At 40.1% G+C, this 26,798-nt stretch overlaps 1 protein-coding gene across 2 annotated transcripts in view; it reads right to left on the bottom strand.

Moving 5' to 3' along the window:
* Positions 1-26,798, bottom strand: part of GRK3 (G protein-coupled receptor kinase 3) — a 403,808-nt gene that overhangs the window by 249,767 nt on the left and 127,243 nt on the right. For both annotated transcript variants that reach the window (XM_040351350.1, XM_040351342.1), the window contains exon 2: positions 23,079-23,155. In XM_040351350.1, coding sequence (XP_040207284.1) covers positions 23,079-23,142 — 64 coding nt within the window. In that variant the 5' untranslated portion in view covers positions 23,143-23,155. The remainder of the gene's footprint in view (positions 1-23,078; positions 23,156-26,798) is intronic.

Consider the following 26,798-nt stretch of genomic DNA (forward strand, 5'->3'; position numbering starts at 1 on the left):
TCGTTAAAGCCTACACACGACCATTTTTTCATGACGTGAAAAACGACAACAAGGTCGAGAAAAAATAGGAGCATGTTCAAAATTTTTAATGCACATTTTTCACGTTGAGAAACATGCTTTGGAGCCTACACACGATTGTTTTTAATGACCAATTAAAAAAATTGCATTTTTCTCGTCGGTTGTGTGTACACGGCATAACATTGAAAAAATTGCACTAGTGTGCATGGGCCCTTAAAGTGGTTGTAAACTCTGTTACACCACTGGTACCTACAGGTACAAGCCTATAATAAGGCTTACCTGCAAGTACTGTAAATATCTCCTAAACCTGCACGGTTTAGGAGATATTTACCATATACAGTGGGGCAAAAAAATATTTAGTCAGCCACCAATTGTGCAAGTTCTCCCACTTAAAAAGATGAGAGGCCTGTAATTGTCATCATAGGTATACCTCAACTATGAGAGACAAAATGTGGAAAGAAATCCAGAAAATAGCATTGTCTGATTTGGAAAGAATTTGCAAATTATGTTAGAAAATAAGTATTTGGTCAATATCAAAAGTTTAATCTCAATACTTTGTTATATATCCTTTGTTGGCAATGACAGAGGGCAAACGTTTTCTGTAAGTCTTCACAAGGTTGTCACACACTGTTTCTGGTATGTTGGCCCATTCCTCCATGCAGATCTCCTCTAGAGCAGTGATGTTTTGGGCTGTCGCTGGGCAACACTGATTTTCAACTCCCTCCTAAGGTTTTCTATGGGGTTGAGATCTGGAGACTGACTAGGCCACTCCAGGACCTTGAAATGCTTCTTACGAAACCACTCCTTTGTTGCCCATCATCTTCAATGTCCTTGCCGATGGGAGGAGGTTTGCACTCAAAATCTCACGATACATGACCCCATTAATTCTTTCATATACACTGATCAGTCGTCCTGTTCCCTTTGCAGAGAAACAGCCCCAAAGCATGATGTTGTCACCCCCATGCTTCACAGTAGGTATGGTATTCTTTGGTTGCAACTCTGTATTCTTTCTCCTCCAAACATGACGAGTTGTGTGTCTACCGAACAGTTTTACTTTGGTTTCATCTGACCATATGACATTCCCCCAATCCTCTTCTGGATCATACAAATGCTCTCTAGCAAACCTCAGATGGGCCCGGACATGTACTGGCTTAAGCAGGGGAACACGTCTGGCACTGCAGGATCTGAGTCCCTGGCGGCGTAGTGCATTACTGATGCCTTTGTTACGTTGGTCCCATCTCTCTGCAGGTCATTCACTAGGTCCCCCCGTGTGGTTCTGGGATTTTTGCTCACTGTTCTTGTGATCATTTTAACCCCACTGGGTAAGATCTTGCGTGGAGCCCCAGATCGAGGGAGATAATCAGTGGTCTTGTATGTCTTCCATTTTCTAGTTATTGCTCCCATAGTTGATTTATTCACACCATGCTGCTTGCCTATTGCAGATTCAGTCTTCCCAGCCTGGTGCAGGTCTACAATTTTGTTTCTGGTGTCCTTTGACAGCTCTTTGGTCTTCACCATAGTGGAGTTTGGAGTGTGACTGTTTGAGGTTGTGGACAGGTGTCTTTTATACTGATAACAAGTTCAAACAGGTGCCATTAATACAGGTAATGAGTGGAGGACAGAGGAGCCTCTTAAAGAAGAAGATACAGGTCTGTGAGAGCCAGAAATCTTGCTTGTTTGTAGGTGACCAAAGACTTATTTTCCACCAAAAATTTGCAAATAAATTCTTTCCAAAATCAGACAATGTGATTGTCTGGATTTGTTTCCAAATTTTGTCTCTCATAGTTGAGGTATACCTATGATGACAATTACAGGCCTATCTCATCTTTTTAAGTGGGAGAACTTGCACAATTGGTGGTTGACTAAATACTTTTTTGCCCCACTGTACTTATGCGCTGACGTCATCGGCGCATGCGCACTGAAAAAACAGCTCGATCTTGATGCATACTAGCTCATTATGCCTTTGTCTTGCAGGGATTTATTCTTCATATATATATATATATATATATATATATATATATATATATATATATATATATATATATATATATATATATATATATATATATATATATATATATATATATATGTTTACAACCACTTTAAATGATGAGTTCACCTTTGGGAACATGTTACATGTTCCATCTGTTTTTATGGTGGAACATGTACTATGTTCTCACTGCTGCAGCAGCTCCCTGCTCCTTTTTGGCTGCCGGCTTGTAGTTCTCAATGAAGTACCACGGCTCTGTTGAGCGTTCTGGTAGTTCATTGATTCTTCCTGTCAATGTGAAACTGCCTGCCAGTATGATGTACGGGCAGACAGCTCACACCTGCATGGCACCAGGAGACCTTCTTGGCACCAGTGAGCTGCTGATCGCTAGTGAAATGCTTTCCAGGCACCTAAAAAAATGTGCATTTATTTATTTTGTTTTTAAAAGTAAACTTATCCTTTAAAGTAGGGGTAGGCAACATCGGCATTCCAGCTGTGGTGAAACTACAAATCCCATCATGCCTCTAGGAGTCATGCCTGTGATTGTCAGAGTCTTGCAATGTCTCATGAAACTTGTAGTTACAAAACAGCTGGAAAGCCGAGATTGCCTACCCCTGCTTTAAAGGCTGCAGGCAAGTGCTCAAAACCCACCCAATAACTTGCCATTGGCCAACTCCATAGGCTAACAGGAGCTTTAGGAGCAGAAAACAAAAGTCAAACACCTGTAAAACTGGCATTTTTTGCTGCAGTGCATAAAGCCAATTGATAAATTAATTTTTCAGATGGGCTTTACAGTTCCAGACAGTGCCAACACACATGAAATACTACACAACAGTAAATATCAGACTAGGCAAACATTTACTAGGTTCAGGAACCCATGGCTGGAAACAAAAGAAATAGCTGGTGTATGTTTTCTGTTTGGACTACAGCAGCATAATTTGGTCTCCATCTTTATTGTCCATCATTTACTATTTTTTGTCTGCCTTCCTATCTGAAGCTCTGTCGCTCAGATTATTTGTATTACCTTTGTCAAGGGTCCTCTCTGCATATGTCCTATCTTTTTCACATCTGTGTCGGCATAGTAAGAAGTTTGCACAAAACATTCCGGTAAATGTTTACTTACATCGAGTCACATTTACCAGTTTGCAATATCAATCCTAAAACAATTATGGACACAGTGATTAGTTTCTTAAAGCATGGCTGACAAAGACGTTTACTGGGGCCACTGTTAAGTGGTCTTGAAAATGCTGGTTTCCTAGTTGCGATATCATTACTTCTTAGTTGCTGACCAGGAGCAAGCATAAAGAAAATTAATGTACAAAAGCCAAAGCAACTAAGCAGCCAGGCAAAAAGCATTTAACATTTTTAACTTTTTATCCTGCACGGTATTTGCACATCAATTTTTCAAATGGTCTTTTTTTTGGGCAAAAAACAAAAAAACAAAACACTAAAGTTGACCCAATTTGTTTACATTATGTAAAAGGTGAGGTTATGCCAAGTAAATACATACCCAACATGTCACGCTTTAAAACTGCGCACACTCGTGGAATGAAGCCAAGCTTTCAGAACTTAAAAATACCCATAGGCAACACTTTACATTTTTTTACAGGTTACCTATTTAGAGTTAGAGAAGTTCTTGGGCTAGAATTATTGCTCCAACATTCACAGCGATTCATTACATGTGTGGTTTGAACACCGTTTACATATGTGGCCGTGACCTACGTATGCATTCGCTTCTGCAAGAGCACGCGAGGAAGTTTATATTTTTATTGTTTATTAAAATTATATTATATATATATATATATATATATATATATATATATATATATATATAAAAATATAAATATAACAGTGTTCTGGCCTCCCAGGGTCATAGAGATGACCAGGACTGTCCAGCGCTGGGGTAATCCAGTGCCTCTGTCAGATTAGATCTCCGGATTCCTGATCACACGGGAGAGCCTGAAGAGACACTGGGGGGGGGGGGGGCGGGAGAGGAGGGGACATTTTGTCTGTAAAAGCAATCCGGTGGCTAAGGAGCCGCTAGTATGGCTGTCACATTGCAGGGAATTGATATCTGGATGATGCCTGTAGCTTTCATCCAGAAACCTCCACTTAAAGTCCACAACATCATATAGACGTCATGCGGGTAGGAAGTGTGAGCAGACCGTGTCCAAAAATCCGCTCAGGTTGTAACAATCACCTCTGATCCAGAGCTGCATTCTGCAGTATCTTTTAGACTTACAGTGACCTATAGATACAGTGGGGCAAAAAAGAATTTAGTCAACCACCAATTGTGCAAGTTCAACCACTTAAAAAGATGAGAGAGGCCTGTAGTTGTCATCATAGGTATACCTCAACTATGAGAGACAAAATGTGGAAACAAATCCAGACAATCACATTGTCTGATTTGGAAAGAATTTATTTGCAAATTATGGTGGAAAATAAGTATTTGGTCAATATCAAAAGTTCATCTCAATACTTTGTTATATATCCTTTGTTGGCAATGACAGAGGTCAAACGTTTTCTGCAAGTTTAAACAAGGTTGTCACACACTGTTGCTGGTATGTTGGCCCATTCCTCCATGCAGATCTAGAGCAGTGATGTTTTGGGCCTGTCGCTGGGCAACACAGACTTTCAACTCCCTCCAAAGGTTTTTTATGGGGTTGAGATCTGGAGACTGGCTAGGCCACTCCAGGACCTTGAAATGCTTCTTACGAAGCCACTCCTTCATTGCCCGGGCGGTGTGTTTGGGATTATTGTCATGCTGAAAGACCCAGCCACGTTCCATCTTCAATGCCCTTGCCGATGGGAGGAGGTTTGCACTCAAAATATCATGATACATGGCCCCATCAATTCTTTCATGTACATGGATCAGTCGTCCTGTTCCCTTTGCAGAGAAACAGCCCCAAAGCATGATGTCGCCACCCCCATGCTTCACAGTAGGTATGGTGTTTGGTTGCAACTCAGCATTCTCTCACCTCCAAACACGACGAGTTGTGTTTCTACCAAACAGTTCTACTTTGGTTTCATATGACCATATGACATTCTCCCAATCCTCTTCTGGATCATCCAAATGCTCTCTGGCAAACCTCAGATGGGCCCGGACATGTACTGGCTTAAGCAGGGGGACACCTCTGGCACTGCAGGATCTGAGTCCCTGGTGGCGTAGTGTGTTACTTATGGTAGCCTTTGTTACATTGGTCCCAGATATCTGCAGGTCATTCACTAGGTCCCCCCCATGTAGTTCTGGGATTTTTGTTCACCGTTCTTGTGATCATTTTGACCCCACGGGGAGAGATCTTGCGTGGAGCCCCAGATTGAGGGAGATTATCAGTGGTCTTTTATGTCTTCCATGTTCTAATTATTGCTCCCACAGTTGATTTCTTCACACCAAGCTGCTTGCCTATTGCAGATTCAGACTTCCCAGCCTGGTGCAGGTCTACAATTTTGTTTCTGGTGTCCTTCGACAGCTCTTTGGTCTTCACCATAGTGGAGTTTGGAGTGTGACTATTTGAACTTATCAGTATAAGGCTGGGTTCACACTACTACACTACTTTCATCCTACTTTGCTCTGTGTTCAATGTTTCCCTATGAGAGCGTCTTGTAGCGTCCTACACAAGTCGATCCGACTTTGAAAATGCTCCCTTTACTACTTTTGGTCCTACATTGATCCTACTTCAGGCCCATTGAATATCATTGAAGTCGGACCAAAGTAGTATCCTGTTCATGAAAGTAGGATGGATGTAGGACTAATGTAGGATAAATGTAGGACCGATGTAGCAGAGCAAAGTAGGATGAAAGTAGTGTAGTAGTGTGAACCCAGCCTAAAAGACACCTGTCCACAACCTCAAACAGGTGCCATTAATACAGGTATTGAGTGGAGGACAGAGAAGCCACTTGGAGAAGATACAGGTCTGCGAGAGCCAGAAATCTTGCTTGTTTGTAGAGGAGACCAAATACTTATTTTCCACCAAAATTTGCAAATAAATTCTTTCCAAATCAGACAATGTGATTGTCTAGATTTGTTTCCACATTTTGTCTCTCATAGTTGAGGTATACCTATGATGACAATTACAGGCCACTCTCATCTTTTTAAGTGGGAGAACTTGCACAATTGGTGGCTGACTAAATACTTTTTTGTCCCACATGCGACACAGAAAAATGAGGGCAGACTGCAAATGCTGGGCATCATTACCCCACCCCCTGAACATGGCACCCTTTATTTATTCCTTAGTGAAACACAGAGAGGCGCTGACATCATCAACTCAGAACTGCTTTGTGCATCAGCAAGAGACCTCCCAGGGTCAGAGAAAGAGTGAAGGGGAATAAGATGCACCAGCTATAGATCTTTAAAAAGGGTACGTATATGACAATCTGAAGTATAAAAAAAGAAAGAAGAACAAGGGGGGGGGGGGGTGATTGCATTGCCGAGAATGGAGTTCTGATTGCACTCCTAAGGAAACTGGGAAAAAAAGATCAAAGATATTATGTAGAACGTTCTTAGATGTTTCACTGCTGATGTAGCATGCATGTTCAGGACAGAAATAGAAGCTTCCAAACGTATATCCTGACAGATTCCCTTTAAAGTATACTTTCATAGTCACATTGAAATAAAACCTACTTCATATGGTTACATGTTCCCCCTTCCCATAGCATAACCTACAAAAAAAATGCTTCTTGCCTTTTTACTGGCTTATATATGCTACCTAGGTTTCCCCTTATATTTAGTGATAAGGGGGGGCTGGGGGAGGGATAATTAACTTGGTTGTACTGTGCTGGCAGATCTCTATCAGTTGTAAACTAGATTTGAACACTGTCTGTCCTAACAAAGTGATAAATGTTCCAGGGCTTGGGTAGTATATTGTATGTTAACACACTTTCTCTTGAGCTGGGCATAGACGGATCAAAAGTCAGCTAGTTCAGCACCAAATGAACAGAAAGAAAATAAATAATGTGTACAAAATTGTTTTTGGGTATGTTGTAAACGGAAGATCGATTTCTCAAATGTGACTACTGAATTTTTAATTTGTCTACCAGAGCAGTTTATAAATGGCAGTTGGGGCTGTGTTCAAATTTGTAGACATAGGGCTACTGGTACTATGTCAGTGTTTTCAACCTTTTTTCAGTGAAGGTACCCGTCAAAATTCTGCAAAATTTCTAAAATATAATGAATTAAACTAATAGTTTTACATAATTCAGCAACATCCACACATGTAGGACAACCGACATTATAGGCGATTTAGGCTCCCAAAGCAAATACACCTTATTATTTTAGTGTTTCTCTTTTCCCTCAGTCGCCCTCACCTTCACTCCCCCAGGGCTGACAAAGAGGGTCAGGGGAGGGGCAAACAAAAATCCTGTGCAGGGGCCAGACGTCCTCCTTAGGATTCCAGCGGCTAGAAGGTTGTGGTGCACAATGAAAACCTGTAGTTTTGTGTAACTAAATATCAGGTTTGAGCGACCTACTGATTTGTATAGAGTTTTTGGACAATTTTAAGGCATTTTGCTAAAGCACCCCTGAACAAACCTGAAGGCACCCTGGTTGAAAAAGGCTGCTCAATGTGATAGCAATAACGTTAATTGTAAAAAAGAAGTTAAAAACAAAGCAACAAATTCTATGGCAATTATTGACAGTTACCGCTAAACTTTTTTTGGGTACCAAAGTTTGTCCCCATTTCATGGGTGTGTGCAATGTTCAGACTTCGCATGTTTGCCATTTATTTAATCTTTGTGGGCTTTAACTAATCTTCAGGCCTGAAATTTGCATTGTGAGTGCAGAAATTGAACAAAAGGCTCTGGTAGGCAAGTTAAGTTCAATTGTACAATAAAAACACAAACTGCTGTTTTTCCACATACAGGGTTGAACCATTTGCAGCAACTTGCAGTCCTAAAAAAAAAAAAAAAAATCTATAATCTGATTATTCCTTCGAAGAGCAGCAGTGTCTGGCAACTGTACAGTTAATCTGAAAGAAATCCTAAGGGGAGGGGGAGCTGAGGTGCACATCCTGCATTTCTATTGTGTGAAGAAGGACATCCCTGGAAACCTTTCTGATGTCATTGTACATTACTAAAAGTGATCGAAGGACCTGGCACATCTAGATCCAGAGGGAATCAAGGGATGCTTTTTAATACCTATTGCTGTGTTTTGAAGATGCAGATGCATTTATCAGTCAGAAAATCCAAACTGCCATAGCGGTAAATTTTCCAGTACAGTTTTAGGGGTATTAGAAGAAAATGAAAAAGCTGAAAAGTTTGAGTTTATGAATATGCTTGGCTTTCCTGGTTACATTATAGTAGCATGGAATGCTAAAAATCCATTTATTCTTTAACCACTTAAGACCCGGACCAATATGCAGGTTAAGGACCTTGCCCCTTTTTGTGATTCGGCACTGCGTCGCTTTAACTGACAATTGCGTGGTCGTGCGACGTGGCTCCCAAACAAAATTGGCGTCCTTTTTTTCCCACAAATGGAGCTTTCTTTTGGTGGCATTTGATCGCCTCTGCGGTTTTTATTTTGTGCACTATAAACAAAAATAGAACGACAATTTTGAAAAAAAAACAATATTTTTAACTTTTTTCTATAATAAATATCCCCAAAAAATATCTTAAAAAAAATGTTTTCCTCAGTTTAGACCGATACGCATTCTTCTACCGATTTTTGGTAAAAAAAAATACGCGTTTATCGATTGATGTGTCCGCCATAATGTCGTAGTCATTGCGCAAACCAGACACTTTTGACACATTTTTGGGACCATTGTCATTTTCACAGGGAAAAGTGCTATAAAAATGCACTGATTACTGTGAAAATGACAATGGTAGTGAAGGGGTTAACCACTAGGGGGCGCTGTAGGGGTTAAGTGTGACCTCATGTGCGTTTCTAACTGTAGGGGGGCGGGGCTGGACTTGTGACATCAGTGATTGTCATTCCCTATATCAGGGAACAGACGATCACTGACATTGCCACACAGAACGGGGAAGGTATGTTTACACACACCTCTCCCCGGTCCTCAGCTCCTGTGACACGATCGCAGGACACCCACTGCGCTTTTGGGCGGCGTGCTCGCGACCCACGGCTGGGCTCTTAAAGGGGACGTATATATACGTCCCTGTGCCTAGCCGTGCCATTCTGCTGACGTATATCGTTGTGTGGCAGTCCTTAAGTGGTTAAGCAAAGCAAATTTGGAACAGTGACAATTTTCAAGATTTAAAATAATAAATAAAAAATATTAATATTAAAAAATAAAATACTACAAGAATATGAAGTTGCTTAGCTTATGGCCAATTTCCAATTCTTGATACAATTCCTCAGTCTGTATGCCAGAATGGAAAGAGCAACCCCTGGCAAGCACGAAAAATTCTATCAGTGTCATGTCTCTGAGATAATACAGACCCTCCAATAACTCGGATGGATTTAGACGGCTTCAAAGCTGGCCTTACTTTAAAATCAGCCATGCCCTTTTCACAGACAGACAGGGTGGTGCTTTAAATAGCCAACCAACAGGAAATCATTCCCTTGCAAAATATTAAAGCACAATTACCGGTTGCCTGATATGTTGCCATGACATTCTTTCTACGATGGAAAGCCACAAAACGCATTATCCAAGAAACAAAAGAAATGAAGAGCAGAGGTTAGGTATTGCATGAACAGCCAGAAGAAGCGAGGGAAGAGAAGCCACTACAATAGTATGCAAAGTGGATAAATATATCAGTCTAAAGACATCTGATTCCAGATTTTTTTTTTTTTTATATATATACCCTATACATCAGAATGTCTTCTGCTGACAACAATGTATGTAATGAGCAACTCTAGAAACACAATATCATTGGGTCTTTTCCAGTACCACATAGTGAACAAAAATGCGAAAAATACATTAAATATACGGTATTCCATAAAAAGTTCACATTTTATTTACATCATATTAAAACTACATATTTAGGCTAGTAGTTCACTTAAATAGAAGTCAAATAAGATTGCCTAAATGGACTTTAAATGAAGGTGGGGGTACAATAGGGAAAATAATTATTTAATGCCCTGCAAATTGTGTAAGTTTGACCACTTACAAAAAAACTACTGGTCTATAATTTTAATCATATGTGAATTTTAAATGCTAGAGACAGAACGTGAACCAAAAATCCATAAAAATAAAAAACACAATACAATTGTATAATAATTAAGTAGCAGTTCAAGAATAAAATAAATATTTGATCCCCTACCAACCAACAATAATTCTGGCTCCCACAGACTGGCTACAATATGAGTTCATGTGGTACACAGATAAGTCCTGTCAACTTAAGACAGTGCTCTAGCGAAAACCCACCATCATGGGCAAAAAAAAGGGATAAACTTCATTGTGTAAAGAAAAAATCCAGGCAGTCTGCCAAGTTTGTAATAACATGAAACATTGTAACAAACTTTCTTCTTAGAGCAAAGTCTGTGTAAAAATTCAGGAAGTTTAACCACTTAAAGTCCATTTTTTTCACACTTGTTTCTTAAAGCAGAGTTTCCATCAAAAAAATTTTTTTTCATTATTGTGCATATTAGACCTAAAAAGGAAAAAAATATGTTTTTTTTACTCACCTGGAAATGCCTGTTGCTATGTGGTCCCACGAAATCTGCCTTCAGAATCACCTTGGTTTCTGACGTCATCTCCCTCGGCTCCTCAGCACGCTAATCCTCCTGGGAAATGTGTCATCATTTCCCAGGATGCCGTGCGCTAGGGCTAGAGAATGGGGCGTGACGGCCGGTCCATGATGATTCCTCGTCATCGACTTCCAGGAAGTAACTGCTTGTGGGCTTCACAATGCCCACAAGCAAGATGAGAACCTTCGGGAATGATTTTTAAAAAGTATCCTTTGACAAAAACTCTGCGGAGCGGCGGCAGATTTTGAAACAGTAAGTGTACCTAGTTTTAAAATGAAAACGTATCATGAAAGGACATTACTGTTAAAAATTGCTCAGTGTGGTTGGAACCCCGCTTTAAGTTAAAATCAATATTTTTTGCTAGAAAATTACTTGAAAATTACCCCCAAATATTATATATTTTTTAGCAGAGACCCTAGGGAAAAAAATGGCAATTGCGGCAATATTTTATGTCACACTGTATTTGCCCAGTGGTCTTTCAAATGCAATTTTTACACGTCAATGAATAAAACAAAAAATTGAGCTAACTAAACTGTTTTTTTTTTTTAATGTGAAAGATGATGTTACGCCATGAGAATCGTGAGAGAATCGTGATCTATCTTCCAAACAAAAAAAATTGTGATTCTCATTTTAGCACAGAATCGTGAAGCTCTAATGCATAGCAGTCAGAACAACATTAGGAGAATGCTAATTGATAACTGTGGGACACTGAACTTTGCTTTAGGGACTATAAGGCTGCATTCACACCTGAGCGTATCGTTTTTGGTCGTTTTTTTCCGACGTTTTGTCACGCGTATTCACACGTATTCGCGTGTTTGCATACAGCGTTGTCTGACGTTTTTGAACTTCAACTTTTTTTATTTTAGCCAATAGGAAAAATTATCATCTTTCATCACTTGTTGCTAGGTTTGTAATTTTTTTTATCTTCTGCCTGGGTGAAATGTTCCATTTCACAGAACAGATTAAAGCGACAAAACGCCCGTAGACACGCTCGTTGTCGCGCTAGACGCTTGAATCAAGCGTTTCCATTACTTTCTATGGGAATACAAATGTTCTAAAACGCCCAAATCCGCCTAATTCGACAAAAAAGGGTCCGGAACTTGTTTGAGCTTCAGGCGTTCGGCGTCAGGCGGTTTGGAGTGGAGATGTGAACCATCTCCATTGAGAATAATGTATTTTTTTCTTCCTTCAGGCGACAAAACGCTCAGGTGTGAATGCAGCCTAAGAAATAAAAATTACTTAAAGCGGGGTTCCAACCACAATTAGCATTTTTTAAATGTATGTCCTTTCATCATGCGTTTTTATAATATAAATCCGGTCACTTACTATTTTACAATCCGCCGCCACTCCGCATAGTTATTCAAAAAAGATAGTTTATAAAACTATGTCCACACTGTTGTCATTTTGCTTGTGGGCATTGTGAAGCCCACAAGCACTTACTTCCTGGAAGTCTTGGATGGGGAGTGATAATTGGGTAGCGCACTGCATCCTGGGAAATGATGACACACATTTCCCAGGAGAATTAGAGGGAGATGGTGTCAGGATCCTAGGATCAAAGGCAGATTTTGTGGGACTGCATAGCAACAGGCATTTCCAGATGAGTAAAAAAAAAAAAAAATTCTTTTTTAGGTTTAATGAGCACAATAATGAAAAAAAAAAATGTGGGATGGAAACTCCACTGTAAGATAGGATTTACAGACCGCTAAAAAAAAAAAAAAAAAAAACATGATTAATGAAATGCAATGAAAAAAAAATAAAAAATAAAAAAAACACTATCTGAACGGCTACTCAACTCCTGAAAAATGTACCGTGTTTATATGCATCTACCAAAAGTACCAGCAACTACCAGTAGGCTTACGGTATTTTTTGCATAGTACTAATGCTTGACTATGCATAACAAATTGATCAGACATATTAATAATTTCAAATTAGGTTTTGTTAGGGAAAAATTATTTGTCCCAACAAAGAAAAAGATTCAATAGAATTTTCTACCCGAACGAATAATTCCCCTTCAATAAAAAATGACTGTTTATTGATTAAACTGACAATTTACTGCAGTCGATTTTCAGAGAGATATATTTCACAATGACTGTAACATGACATGTCACGTGCAACATACAAAAAGATAGATCTTGCAGTTACAAGCGTGACACATTAAAACAGCTCATGAATAATCTGATGCAATGTCCAGCAGGACTGCTAAAATGACCTCCAGTGTCTTCAGCATTATGGCCTTCCATTATAAATGCTGCGCTCATCTCTTGGAGCGATCACACCACCTGGCACAATCGATTGTAAGATGGCTACAACAAGTTAATGATTAACATAGAAAAATATCTGGAAAAATGGCATCTAAATTGTACACTGAGGTATGATCGGTATCCTTGGAGAGCGATATTTGAAATTTGCACAGTGAGACATAGCATAATAATAACTCTTTATACCAAAAGGTAAAAAAGCTGTATGGAGAATGGTAATAATTAGAGGTTCAGTGTCTGAAAGGGAAGCACAAAAAGCCCTGTGTGTGAGAGAGGAAAGATTGTTCCAAGGCACACAGCACTGCTTGGCGCTATTATATTGAGTTACAGTTTTTTCCAAGTACTGTGCACATGATATAAATATTATATACCACAGGACATTCCTTTAAGGAACATGAATTACAAAACATAAATTGCGCAGAGAACAGATAAAGCAAACACATGGGAGATGGAAAGCAGAGAGAACCTGTCTGTTTCGTGTAAGGGCACGTGGCTTCCCCACCATCAATGTATATCTGCACTCCATCATAGGAAATGGCCTTTCATTTTGGTTTAAGCCTACTCCACTAGGCCAGCAGTAGAAGAGATCACATTTTATTTCACAAAAAGAATGTGGTTTTTCTAAAGGGTTACTGCAGACAGTTTTTGGACAAATCAGACAAATCTATCTGTTGGGAAGTTGTTTTTCAAAAACGTCATTTAAAATGACCGTGTGTGGGCTTCACATCATTTTTCAGGTCCTGAAAAACGACAAAAAAAAATTCGAACATGCTGCATTTTTTAACGTCGTTTTAAACAATGTTGTTTTTCGGGTTGTAAAAAATGATCGTGTGTGGGCTAAAACGACAAAAAAAAAAAACTGTGCATGCTCAGAAGCAAGTTATGAGACTGGAGCGCTCGTTCTGGTAAAACTACCGTTCATAATGGAGTAAGCACAATCATCACGCTGTGACAGACAAAAAAGCGTGAATCGTCTTTTACTAACACGGAATCAGCTAAAGCAGACCAAAGGTGAATGGAACTTCCCCTTTAAAGTGCCGTTGTACGCGTTTGTACGTCACCGCGCTTTGCTAGATAATTTTTTAAAAACGATGGTGTGTAGGCAACGTCGTTTTTAATGATGAAGTTGGGAAAACTTTGTTTTTTAGACATGCTGAAAAACTACGTTTTCTTTCATGCTGAAAAATTATCGTGTGTACGCGGCATTTGGCCTGAAAGGCAAGCTTCAGGTCTGGAGGAAACCAGACACCTCTCATCACCATCAAATCGTAAAAAAAAAGTGAAGCGCTGTGAATACTTTCAGGATGCACTGTATATAGGCTTCCAATTTCTGACCCATGAAAGGAAATTGTAGTTTGCTTGATGCTTCCTCTGGGCGATTGGTACCCAGATATTTTTCAAAGAAACTAGAATGTTTTACCATAAAAATTTGCGTATTATGTAAATATGTAATAAATCATACTGTGAAAATTGAGAGAGGATGGAAGTAGGAATGGCGCTAGCTTTTAAAGTGCAGTGCCGATGTGGTAAATAGTGTTACAGGCGCCTGTACTTAATAGTGAAAAACGCAGTGACATATAATCAAATACAGGTAAATTGGTGCATTTTAATAAAATCTAATTTTGAAATCCTAGTACGGAAAGTAAAGGAAAATGCTGGTGATATCCAAAATGTGTGTGTAAATAGCAATGCGATTAAGTGAAAATAGATGAATTAGATTGCTTAAGCAGCTGCGATAAAAACGCAGTTCTAAGTAATCCAAAAAAAATATAATAAAATAGTGCACCGTAATAAAATCCTTGTGCTACAAAGGCTAGTGCTATCCACTGCAAAGGAAATGACAAAGAAACAATTAAGTGGCAATAATTATAAATAAATTAAATAAAAAAAAAATAGAAAAAGTGCTTCATGCTGTTGTGGATGTCTAGTTCTATGCTTCACACAAGTGATCCACTCCAATCTGTGCTCCTGTATGGAACCGCACTCACCAGATTTGTGCCCCCTCTTGGGGTTTGCAGCATTCACAGTGTATGCCACTGTGCAGCACTCTGGCAAAGGCACGTCCTGGTGGTGCTCTCAGTGTTTATCCCATATACAGGAGAAAAGAAGAAGAAAGGGGTCCCAAGATAGTGTAGTACTGTTTAAAAATTCAGCTTTTATTGGTAAAAGACAAATGGGTACTCACAATTTTGTTGAAATGACAGAGCATTACTTTAGCATGCAGAAAACTGAAGTGTTGTGTTGTTCTGTCGGATCACTCGACCGGTTTTGTCGACCTGAAGCCTTTGTAGCACAAGGATTTTATTAAGGTGCACCATTTTATTATATTTTTTTTGGATCACTTGGAACTGCGTTTTTATCGCAGCTGCTCAAGCAATTTAATTCATCTATTTTCACTTAATCGCATTGCTATTTACACACACATTTTGGATATCACCAGCATTTTCCTTTACTTTCCGTACAGGCACCTGTAACACCATTTACCACATCAGCACTGCACTTTATCATCCTCGGTGAGGGAACCAGGAAGTGAAGCTCTCCGGCTTCACTGCCCGGTTCCCTTACGGCACATGCGCAAGTCGTGTGCGCCATGCTCACTGGTCCCCGCTGTGTTCTGGGAGCTGTGCGTTTCCCAGAACACAACGGGGGGGGGGATCCAACATGCTGCCCGCAGTCTACCCGCAGACTGTGTGGCCGGAAGTGGGTGCAAATGCTTGTCTTTAGACAGGTATCTGCACCCCCCTCCTCCCTGAAAGGTGTCAAATGTGAGGGAGGGAGGGTTCCGATGAGCTGAATTTCCACTTTAGGGTGGAGCTCTGCTTTAAAGGAAACCCTAAGGGCTCTTTCACACGGAGTGGACCGTTGGGTCCGCTCCGTGTGTCCGCCAAAGCTCAGCGGGGATCCCCGCTGAGCTGTCGGCGGATAGGGCGGTCCCCGCACACAGTGCAGGGACCGCCCTGTCTCTGCTCCGCTGTCCCCTATGGGGGATCGGATGCAGACGGACCGTCTGTCCATCTGCATCCGGTCCGTCCCGCCGAACGGAAGAAAAATAGGGTTTCTTCCGTTCGGAAGAAGCGGATCCCGACTGACGCGGACGCTAGCGGATGCTCCATCCGCTAACGGACGCGATCCCATAGGGATTCAGTACAAGTCCGTTAACGGACTTGTAATGAGCGGACGAACGGTCCGCTAGTGTGAAAGAGCCCTTAGCGATAAATACAGGGACTATACTAGTTAGCCGACTTAGTGTTGCTTTAATCCTTTCTTCTTCACTGACCCAACAGAAGCATACAAATCCGAATGTCTGAGGGAACCCTTGATCTGCATGACCGTCGGATAAAAAGCATATTCCGAAGGAGAGGTTAGCAATGGTAAACTGCATATCCTCTCTGCACAGGTTTCCTTTAAATGCATTTTATTTTATTTTTTATAAAGTCATACAAAATGTCAAATATCAAAAGGAGGATTGAACTTTTCCGCACAGGAAAAAGGATTTCACCTCAAATGCCATTTTTCAAATATAGAGTTTGCTGAATTTAGTGAAAGGTACCTAAGAAACTCATGCCAAGGAGCACCTTGAACCTGTTTCAAAGAACAACTTAGCTGGAGGCAAGAAAAATCTGTTACAGTGAAACTACTATGATTCCAAGTCTCAACCCCACTTCCATTAACAGCAGATGCCAGAACAGCAACCAAAGCTGTCACACTGTTCATTTCATAAAGCTGGATCCAGGGTTGTTGATTAGGAAGATAGTATGCAATGTACAGAAAAAAGTACATGCAGGGCACATTAGTTAAAATACAAAAGAAGCTAAAATAAAATGGCAACCTTCAGATAAAACTAATCAAATATAATGATGCAAATCTTAGTTTCAAAGAACAGCTTTGGTTTGGAGAGCTACTGAAATAGATCAGACTTAAAATACAGCTAGTGCAACTGTCTGACATCTAAAACTATCATCCCACAATAGATATTAAAATGAAGGGGAGCTCCAGTGAGAATTTGGTAGAGCCTCCCTCTAGTGGTGGGTAGTGGTAAAAAAAAGAGTGAGTATTTGTATTGCCTAGATTAGCTAATCTGTACCCGCTAGGGAGAGCGGGATGCACTGAATAAGACGGTCAGAAGCAAGAATCCTTACAAACCTGCAAGCAATATCAGCATGAATATTAGCGTGTGAGAGTTTTTCGGTTGCTACCCGTGTCCAGGAACTTTGGGTTGGTCAATTTCAAAGGGCATGCCATGGATGGCGATACCGTGCACATTGTCCAGGCTCCCTTATGCTTGTACCCATTGTACCCCCATGGAAATGTACTGCCATGGTGGACCAATAGAAAGTTTGACCAGGTGCTGTGCAGATCACACCCTCCTCAAAGGAGGAAGCATCTCTTAAGCCCGTTACCACTCTCCCACAGTAAACCACAGAGGAAGAAACACAATCCAGGGCCATTTCTCCATGGAGAAAACCGTGGCAACTGGATGTGCAACCCAAAAGCTACACTAAACAAGAAGCAGAAGGAACATGCATGGAAAATAGGAAATATTGATTTTTTATTTATTTTTTAAATGGAGAGATTGGAGCAATTCTTTGGTAAGCAAGTACCTTGCTAATAATATTATGACCCCCCCTAGCTGGAGTTTAGCTTTGCAAGCTCTGTAAAAATGTGTGCTCGCTGAACATACAAGTTTAACAATTTCCAGTAAGCGGCCCATTCAAATTCAAATCTACAGGGGATCCCAGCTCTGGGGTAGTTCTCAAACTTTATATGCATATCTCTATTACCTAAAGAGCCTATGAGCTTATCACCTTACCAACCACATTCCTCTAACATCTAAGCCAAACACGTTCATACTTGTTTTCCGACTTGTTGGTTGTTTATAAAATGCAGTACATTTTGTTTTCCCAGCAGACTAAACGATATGGATGGCTTTCTACCGCCAGCCTACAGCATGGTCAGCATGATCCAGTTATTGCAAAAATAAATCGATAAGATGGATTACTTCAATAAAACCAGATGATTAACTTCGAATCGCCTTTTCCAAACACTCAGAAAATGGTTTGGTTGTAAACATAAAAAAAAGGATGAAGTATAAGATTCATTTTAGCTCCATGGCATTACTGGGATACCATCCAAACGAAATAAGTAACAAGCCTATTCTTGTCAAAATTTTCCCTGGAATCTCTAATAGCAGCTACAAAAAAACCCACAAAGTTTATAAAATTTAGAAACAAGACATCTACAAATATGCCGAATTAGAAGGAATTAACCAGCAGAAACATAAATCAAAGAATTGCTGTGCCTGGAGTAAAATGTTAATATCCCTCCAAAAAAAAAAAGTCACATGAAGGATTCCCTATTTATGCAGCAAATGTTATATATATATATATAATGTTGACAAATAACCAAATTGAAAGTCTTTCAATTAGAGCCGGTTCACACTGGGGCGACTCGTCAGGCGGCTGCGAGTTGCGTCCCATTCTATGCTATAGAACCGTTCTAATAGGAGTGACGCAAGTCGCTCTGACTTAGAAAAAAAGGTTCTTGTACGACTTGGGGGGCGGCTCGGGGGGGATTTGCATTGACTTCTATACAGAAGTCATTTTGCTAATCGACTGTGAAGTCGTCTTCAGGACGACTTGCAGAGTCGCCCCCGAAGTTGTGCCGCCACAGTGTGAACCTGGCTCTTAAGTAGTTTGTTTTATATTTCACTACATTTCATCGGAAGTAGTAAAATAGTAAATACAAAAAATAATAATGTAACGGGAGGGCCTGTGGAACCCAGAATCCCTTAGAAAGTATGGGATACCCTTGCTTTAGCTCCCCATGCACCTCTTATGTCCAAATCCCTGTGTCTATTAGGGGCACAGGGTGAGAAAGAATATAACAGACATGAAGAATATGTCTTGGATTACTTAAAGCGGGAGGTTCACCCTAATTGTCAAGTTTTGCTGTTTAAAACCAGTAGCCATAGCACTGTATCTATCCGTTTTTTGCTTTTTTTTTAATCGGCCTCCTTACCTTGGAATGAGGGCCTTTTGTGAGCTGTCACTCACTTTTCCCCGCGGGAAAAATCCCTGATCAGCGCTATGTCTCCTGGGAGTGAGTCCTGAGAATCCCAGGAGACGCGCTGTGCTTGAAATCCCGCGGGTCACGTGACTAGTCTGGCTAGTCACAGCGGGGAGTGTCCTTTTCAGGACGCTGCCGGCCGCTGTCCTAGCAACTGTGCAGTGTTGACGGCGCGGCTCGCCATCACACTGCATAGTTGCTAGGACAACGGCCGGCAGCGTCCTGAAAAGGACACTCCCCGCTGTGACTAGTCACGTGACCTGCAAGATATCGCGGGATTTCAAACACAGCGCGTCACCTGGGATTCTCAGGAGACACCGCATCCCGGAAGATAATACAGGAGGGATTCAGAGTGCCAGCAGTTAAGATGGCAATGTCCATCATCAATTTTTATAAAATCTACTTTTGGGGGAAATCGTCCTGGTAGCGGCTGCGACTAGGAGACTGGTGAGTACAATTTTCGTTGTACCATCAGCTTTACAAAAACGTCTTTAAAAAAAAACGTTTTCCCGCGGAACTCCCGCTTTAAAATGGGACAGTAATATTTATCCACAATATCTCCCAGGATATATGCCATATTAGAAATAGTGACTCATTCATACTGTTGGGACATATACTGTAAGGAGATGCTAATATCACCTCCAGCCACCTGTCTGTCTGTTATAATGTAAATGCATCTAGAATAACGTCTAAGAGTCTTTCATTGTGGCTTGTGCCAATTGACCCTGTAATTGTTTGAAGGAGTTCTGTTGATTGGTGATAATGTTGATTGTGTCTTCTGAGCTACAAGACGGCAAGTCTAGCCTAAAGGTCTGGTCACAGGTGTATTTAATATGAGCAGGATATGTATGCACCTTCTCTTTTACTGTATATAAGCCTGTAGTCTTTCAATAAAGAATGTGATTCCTGCTTGAACCTCAACACAGAGCTTTGCCTCATATTTAGGGGAGAATTATTCGGCTGGTTGGATTGTCTGGTAGTTGCCTTGTGTTCGGAAATGGAATATCCTAAACGACTTTAACCCCTTTCATACACGGCGTGTCGTTACAAATAACAACCAACAAAAATAAATGTGGCCATTAAAATTAAATTTATAGAATATAGCAGGTAAAGTGGCCATGTTACTATAAGGTTTAAACAAAAAAAAAATATATATATATATATATATATATATATATATATATATATATATATATATATATATATATATATATATATATATATATATATATATATATAATATAGTTACATAGTTAGTCTGGTTGGAAAAAAAGTCCATATATTAAAAAAAAAAAAATACAATACCATAGACACAATCCTATACCCACAGTTGATCCAGAGAAAGGCAAATAAAAAAAAAAAACAGCAGAGCATGCTCCAATTTTCTCCAGCAGGGGAAAAAAAAATCCTTCCTGACCCCCCTAGAGGCAAATAGGATATTCCCTGGACCAACCTTACCTATAAATGTCAGTATCCAGTTATATTATAATAATAATCTAGGCCTCTTTTAAACGCAATCTACTGAGCTGGCCAGAACCACCTCTGGAGGGAGTCTATTCCACATTTTCACAGCTCTTACTGTGAAGAAACCTTTCTACATTTGGAGATGAAATCTCTATTCCTCTAGACGTAGAGAGTTACCCCTTGTTCTCGGTGTTGAGTTATTCACTATAAGATCATCACAAAGTTCACTATATGGACCACTTATGAATTTCTACATGTCAATCATATCACCCTTAATCTCCTCTTCTCAAGAGAATAAATTCAGTTCCTCTAATATTTCCTCATAGCAGAGTTCCTCCATGCCTCTCATCAGTTTGGTTGCCCTTCTTTGCACTTTCTTCAGTTCCCAGATATCCTTTTAGAGAATTGGTGGCCAAAACTGAACTGCATATTCCAGATGAGGTCTTACTAATGATTTGTACAGGGGCAAAATTCTCTCTCGCTCTGGATTCTATACCTCTCTGAATACAAAAAAAAAAAAAAGGATTTTGCTCACTTTGGAAACCACAGCTTGGCATTGCATGCTGTTATTAAGCTTATGGTCTACCAGGCAGCCTATAAAAACAAGATGTTATATACATAAATTTCCAGCAGGCCATGTGTAAGAATTCCATAAAGTTGTAGGTTAAACGACACTTTTAGATATGTTCAATACCTGCTCCCCCTTGGCTCATATGTCCTGTCGTGACGTATGAGCCAATGGGATTTTTTCCAATGAAGGTGCAGAATGGAAACCACAACATGCTGCATTGTGTAAATCAGTCGGTAAAATAAGTATTTAATTTTTAGTAGTTGTTTTACATTTCCTAGTTAAATTTAAGGGAAAGCGTTCTTCCAAATCCAGTCTTAGAAAAAGTGCCTTACAAATTTGGGATTAGGAAGTGCCAATTCCCTGTCATGGAATGCGCTTTAAATTTAGCGTGAAGTTCCAAAAAGCACAGTACTTAGCCTTGCTTGAACAATGAGGCCGGTTAGGTGACTGCCAAACTATAATATACTTTTTTTTTTAATACCGAGATTACTAAATGGTTATATAGGAATGTATAAAAAGTGTGGCAAAGAAAAATGATGTACAGGCAAAGCGGTTGCCAATACCATCCAAATTCCTTATTTTAATTTTCCCAGAAATTATAGGCAGAAAGCATAAAATAGCTTCAGATGACAGCTAAAAAAATGCTCTAGATTTATTTGTGTCCCTTTTCATAAAGCTAACCCTATTAATAATTCCCATCAGTCTCACATACCTACCCATATAGTTGGTTCCATATTGTAATAGGAATACAAGCAGAGCTGCCAACTGTCAGTAAATGTATGGACAGTTTGTAAAAAAAATTACAAACGCTTGTAAATATCAGGGGCTGTGAATCTGTTGCCTTGTGTTAACTTTTTAAGTGTAAACCAGACAAAATTACTTCTTAGGCCCCTTTCACACCTGCGGACCATATGTCCGCTTTTTAATACATCCGTTTACGGATGAAAAAGGGACATACATTAATCCCTATGAGATCGCGAGTGTCAGCGGATGAACATCCGGGTGTCAGCGGATCCGCCGACACCCGATCTCATCAGTGTCCGCAATCCTCCGATTCTGCAGACGGAGGAAAACCCTATTTTTCCATCCGTCTGCAGAGTGGATCTGGTGAACACAGACAGACGGTCCGTGTTAATCCGATCCCCCCATAGGGGAGAGCGGAGAAAAGACAGGGCGGTCCCTGCACAGCGTGCAGGGACTGCCCGGTCATCTGCCGGCTCAGCGGGGATCAACAGAGCGATCCCCGCTGAGCAAGCGGATACACATGTACGGATCCTCACGGGATCCGTACATGTGAAAGAGGCCTTATGGGTATTGTTAGTGTTTCTATATTGTGTTTATACCATTTAAATATTGATTGTCTTTGTTTTTAATAGGAGTTCTGCCAATTTTCAGTTTGTCAGTAAAATAAATTGCTGTCAGTAAATTGTCCATGTTTTGTCAGTAAAAAATGCTGCAGGAGGTTGGCAACACTGAATACAAGTAGCTAGCAGTAGTGCAGAGTAACCGTGTATGCATACAGGTATACGTATTGAAAAGTACACTGGAAGGGTGAGGTGTACTCAACTACTGGAAAGATAACAAATACCTTGGTATTCAGCCTGTGTCCCCTTAGATTTCCAATTGATATGAACTGTAATATACCCTAAAAGCATTTCTGTGATTTTAGCAATTACATATCCTTATGGAAATTATATGAATACAAATCTTCCTCTTAATGGCCGAGGTGGACTGATGACATCACGATTTCCATGGTGGCCAATCAGAGGAAGCCTTGTATTCATTGGGAAAACAAAATACAAGGCTTCTCTTGACTAGCAGAGATGCATTCAGGCAGACTATCTAGTAGTTCCAGCATCAGACAGAAGTTGCCCGTACTGCTGCTGGAACACAGCGCCACATACTGCATACTTTTGTAGCTTGGCCCAACCCAACTACTTAAAGTCATAGTAATGCCAGAATTTGTCTCTAAAAGCATTTAAAAAAAAATATACCATTCAAAATATTACCAGGGTATAAAACGGGCCACTTTTGTACATGATTAGAAATATGACAGCATACATGGCTCACCTATTTTCTGGTTGAATATCTTGTCAAAGGTCAATTCACCTCTTTCTTCTAAATACTTTTGCATCACACTTCGAATGCTGAAAATAAATAAGCAACAGTGATTAGCAAACCTGCAGGTAAGAAAATAACCACATTTATATTTTACATGCCTTATCTTTTTTACAGCTTACATTCTATTTTCTGATATGCAATTAGCACAGAAACTCCCAGGCTCCAGGCAAAAATGTTTGTGAAACAGACATACGGTATCTGAAACAGGCCACTTTTTCTTTTTTAATGAATGTTTAACAAGCATTGTTGAACATATTGCACGCATTGCAGTGTTTATGCTTTAGGTTATATTTTTTCAAGCATTTTAATGCACAAAACAAACTTAAAAAACACATGAAATATTTATCAATGCACAAAAAAAAAAAAATGGGCGTAAAAAAAAAAAAATAAAAAAAAAAAAGGAATGCAGAAATGTAAATGGGGCATCTCGAGAATTTTCTCTTTATTACAACCAAGCTACCAGAAATGTTTCTCCGGGGTGGGAGCATTTCTAATTCTGTAGTTAAAAGGAAATACGGTAACACTGGGAAACTTCATGGCTTGATATAGGAAATTCATGTTCATGTGGGACACTGGTAATAACTGCATTCATGTAAGAACTCTGTGCTTTATATTAAAAACATAACTGTTACTTTTGTCATTTAATGATGGTAAAATGTACCTTTCCTTCTCAGTTTGCAGCTAGCTATAATTATATAAACCGAACAAAAATTGAAACCGTACAGAATGCATCCAATATGGATAAAAGGAAACATTTCATATGCAAATTCCCACAGAAATTTAATTTTTTTTTTCTTATGTGGTTGGCTCATTGCTTTGCCTAGCAATTTTCTCTCTTTACAACACTGAGAATGATCACTTTACTGTAGCAGGCAGGCTCTCCCACTTAGAACCCAAGAGATGCATGTATCAAGTTTCCATGAAAGTGCAGGAATATTAAATAAATAAATATTATATATAACACATATATATATATATATATATATATATATATATATATATATATACATATACATATATACACACACACACACATATACACACACTAATTATATATATATATATATATATATATATATATATATATATATATATATATATATATATATATATATATATATATATATATATATATATATATATATATATATATACATACATACATACACACATACATACACACACACACACACACACATACATACATACACACACACACACACACACACACACACATACATATATATACACACACACACACACACACACACACACACACACATATATACACACACACACACACACACACACACACATACATATATATACACACACACACACACACACACACACACACACATACATACATATATGAGGTTTGCGTTTTGCTTTTCTTTTTCTCCTTTCACAACAAAAGTGAATCAATTTTCAGAACTTAATTGTCTAATGAATGAACCTTCTGAAATTTACTCAGTGGGTGGCCCAGCCAAATCTGCGCAATCAACTTTTATCAAAAGGATCCTATTGATCAATTCAGGGCTAAACAGCCGTTGCACCAATCAAATGCAGCTGCTGTTCGGCCGACAGCGACTGTCAGGATACAATAGCCCAGCAGGGGAATTCGCACATCTACGCCGTTAGCCTGGATGAAGGAATCTGTTATTTTTTTTCATTCAGGATGGGTTCCCCTTTAAAATGGAAGCGGCTCTGTTTTCTGTTTCAGGGAGGAATCAGGTCCAAATTTTTTGAATTAATTCAGACCTGAAACAGATCCAAAGATGCACAGGACCCTTCTGCAGTGCGCTGCACAGCCGCCCCGGAGATGTGTGAACCAACTCTTTAGAGAGCCAGTCACAATCTCGCATCCGATTTGCATAAGTGTGAACCCAGCCTGAATGAAATAAATCTGACATTGTAATGTCCGCTTTAGAGACATTTCTTTGCACAAAACTTCCACGTCCAGGTAGAAGCACAATGTTTCTTACAGAAGACCTTTCAGTAATTTTAAAAATCTGCATAAACAAAATTCTGACAAGTCTTAATACACAGCAATGACATCAATTTTCCAAAAAGTGGAGGTCAAGACAAGTAACTTTGTCAGGACGTGATGTCGTCTTCTGTCTCCTTTCCCCGAGTGTCAGACGGCAACAAAGTAACAATTCAAGAGGTGATAGGCCGATCTGTGACAGACATTATCAATACAAAACAGACTGCACAGGCACCAAGAGTTACACAATATCTAAACGATATCTAAACCAGCATCGTTGGTGTAGGAAGTAGATGATGACCCTGATCATGACTGAACATACTATATCTTATGATAAATCCACTTGAATGTATATCAAGAAAAAACACTATAAAATGATCTTTTACCTGCTCTGTGCAGTGGTTTTGCACAGAGCAGCCCAGGTCCTCCTCTTCTCGGGTCCCCCACCAGTGTTCCAGGCCCCCCCCTCCTGCCGAGTGCCCCTCACAGCAAGCAGCTTGCTATGGGGGCAGCCGACCTGAGCCGCAGCTCTGTGTCCATTCAGACACAGAGCTCTTGTTTGGCATCGCCCCTTCTCTCTCCTTATTTGCTCACTGACTTTGACAGCAGCGGGAGCCAATAGCGTCCGCTCTGTGTCTCAGGCAATTAGGAGGGATAGTATCGGACAGCCGAGTCTCGCTTGCAACAATCGCTGGATCTAGATGGGCTCAGGTAAGTATTATGGGTGTTGAGGGGAGCTGCTGCACACAGATTTCTTTCTTCTTTTAACTTAATGCATTTGGATAAAAGGTCTTTAGAGCCACTTTAAATTATTAAGCCATATTTGAACATCAGGAAGACTGTGCTAATATTTAATTTTTTTTTTAAAAGTGTGTAATATATATATATATATATATATATATATATATATATATATATATATATATATATATATATATATATATATATATATATATATATCCCCCCCTTACTTTCAGTATGGGCACTACGCTATAGTTAGTGGGGAATGAGAGAGCTATTTTGCTCCCATTCACAATTTGCTAAAATTGGGACTTCTGTCACTCCAGAAACGTCCACTGGGTCAGTCTGTGCTCCAGGGATGCAATACCATCCCTGCCCAGCAGTTGGCACCAGAGGGGTTCTGGCAGAGCAACTTTCCCCAGCAGCCAATTAGAGAAGTTTCTCCCTCGCAAGGCATGCTGGGGAGGGGTATATCTGTAAAAGGTGTCACGTGCTAACCAAGTTTCACCGGGTCCCGGTTCCAGGTGCGGCATCCACCTTCAGGGTGCGCGCATCCATGGACCCCGCCAGCGAGGCCCACCAGGCCAGAATTGCAGTCTACACAAACCCTCATCCGGGGGTAAAAGGGGACTCCAGTGACTTACTGGGTCCCCAGTTCTATTGAAAGGATCCCAGGCTGGGCGCCGTTCGATTGGGGGGTCGGCTTGAGGAGAACTCGGAGGCAGGTTGTCCAACAGGGCTTGAACGAACCAATCAGGGATCTGGTGACCAGAATGTTGACAGGTACGTTTGCTGTCATCTGGTGACCTATGCTAAAACTGGGAGGATTCGCTCCATTTATCCATCTAGCTCACCTAAAGTAATTGGCCTGTGGCAGAGGCCCTAGAGTCAGGTCTGTGAGAGAGATCTGTTCCTCCCAGCAAAAGTGACACTTCGGCTGC

The sequence above is a fragment of the Rana temporaria genome, chromosome 1, assembly GCF_905171775.1.
Source record: "Rana temporaria chromosome 1, aRanTem1.1, whole genome shotgun sequence".
Classification (NCBI taxonomy): Eukaryota; Metazoa; Chordata; class Amphibia; order Anura; family Ranidae; genus Rana; species Rana temporaria.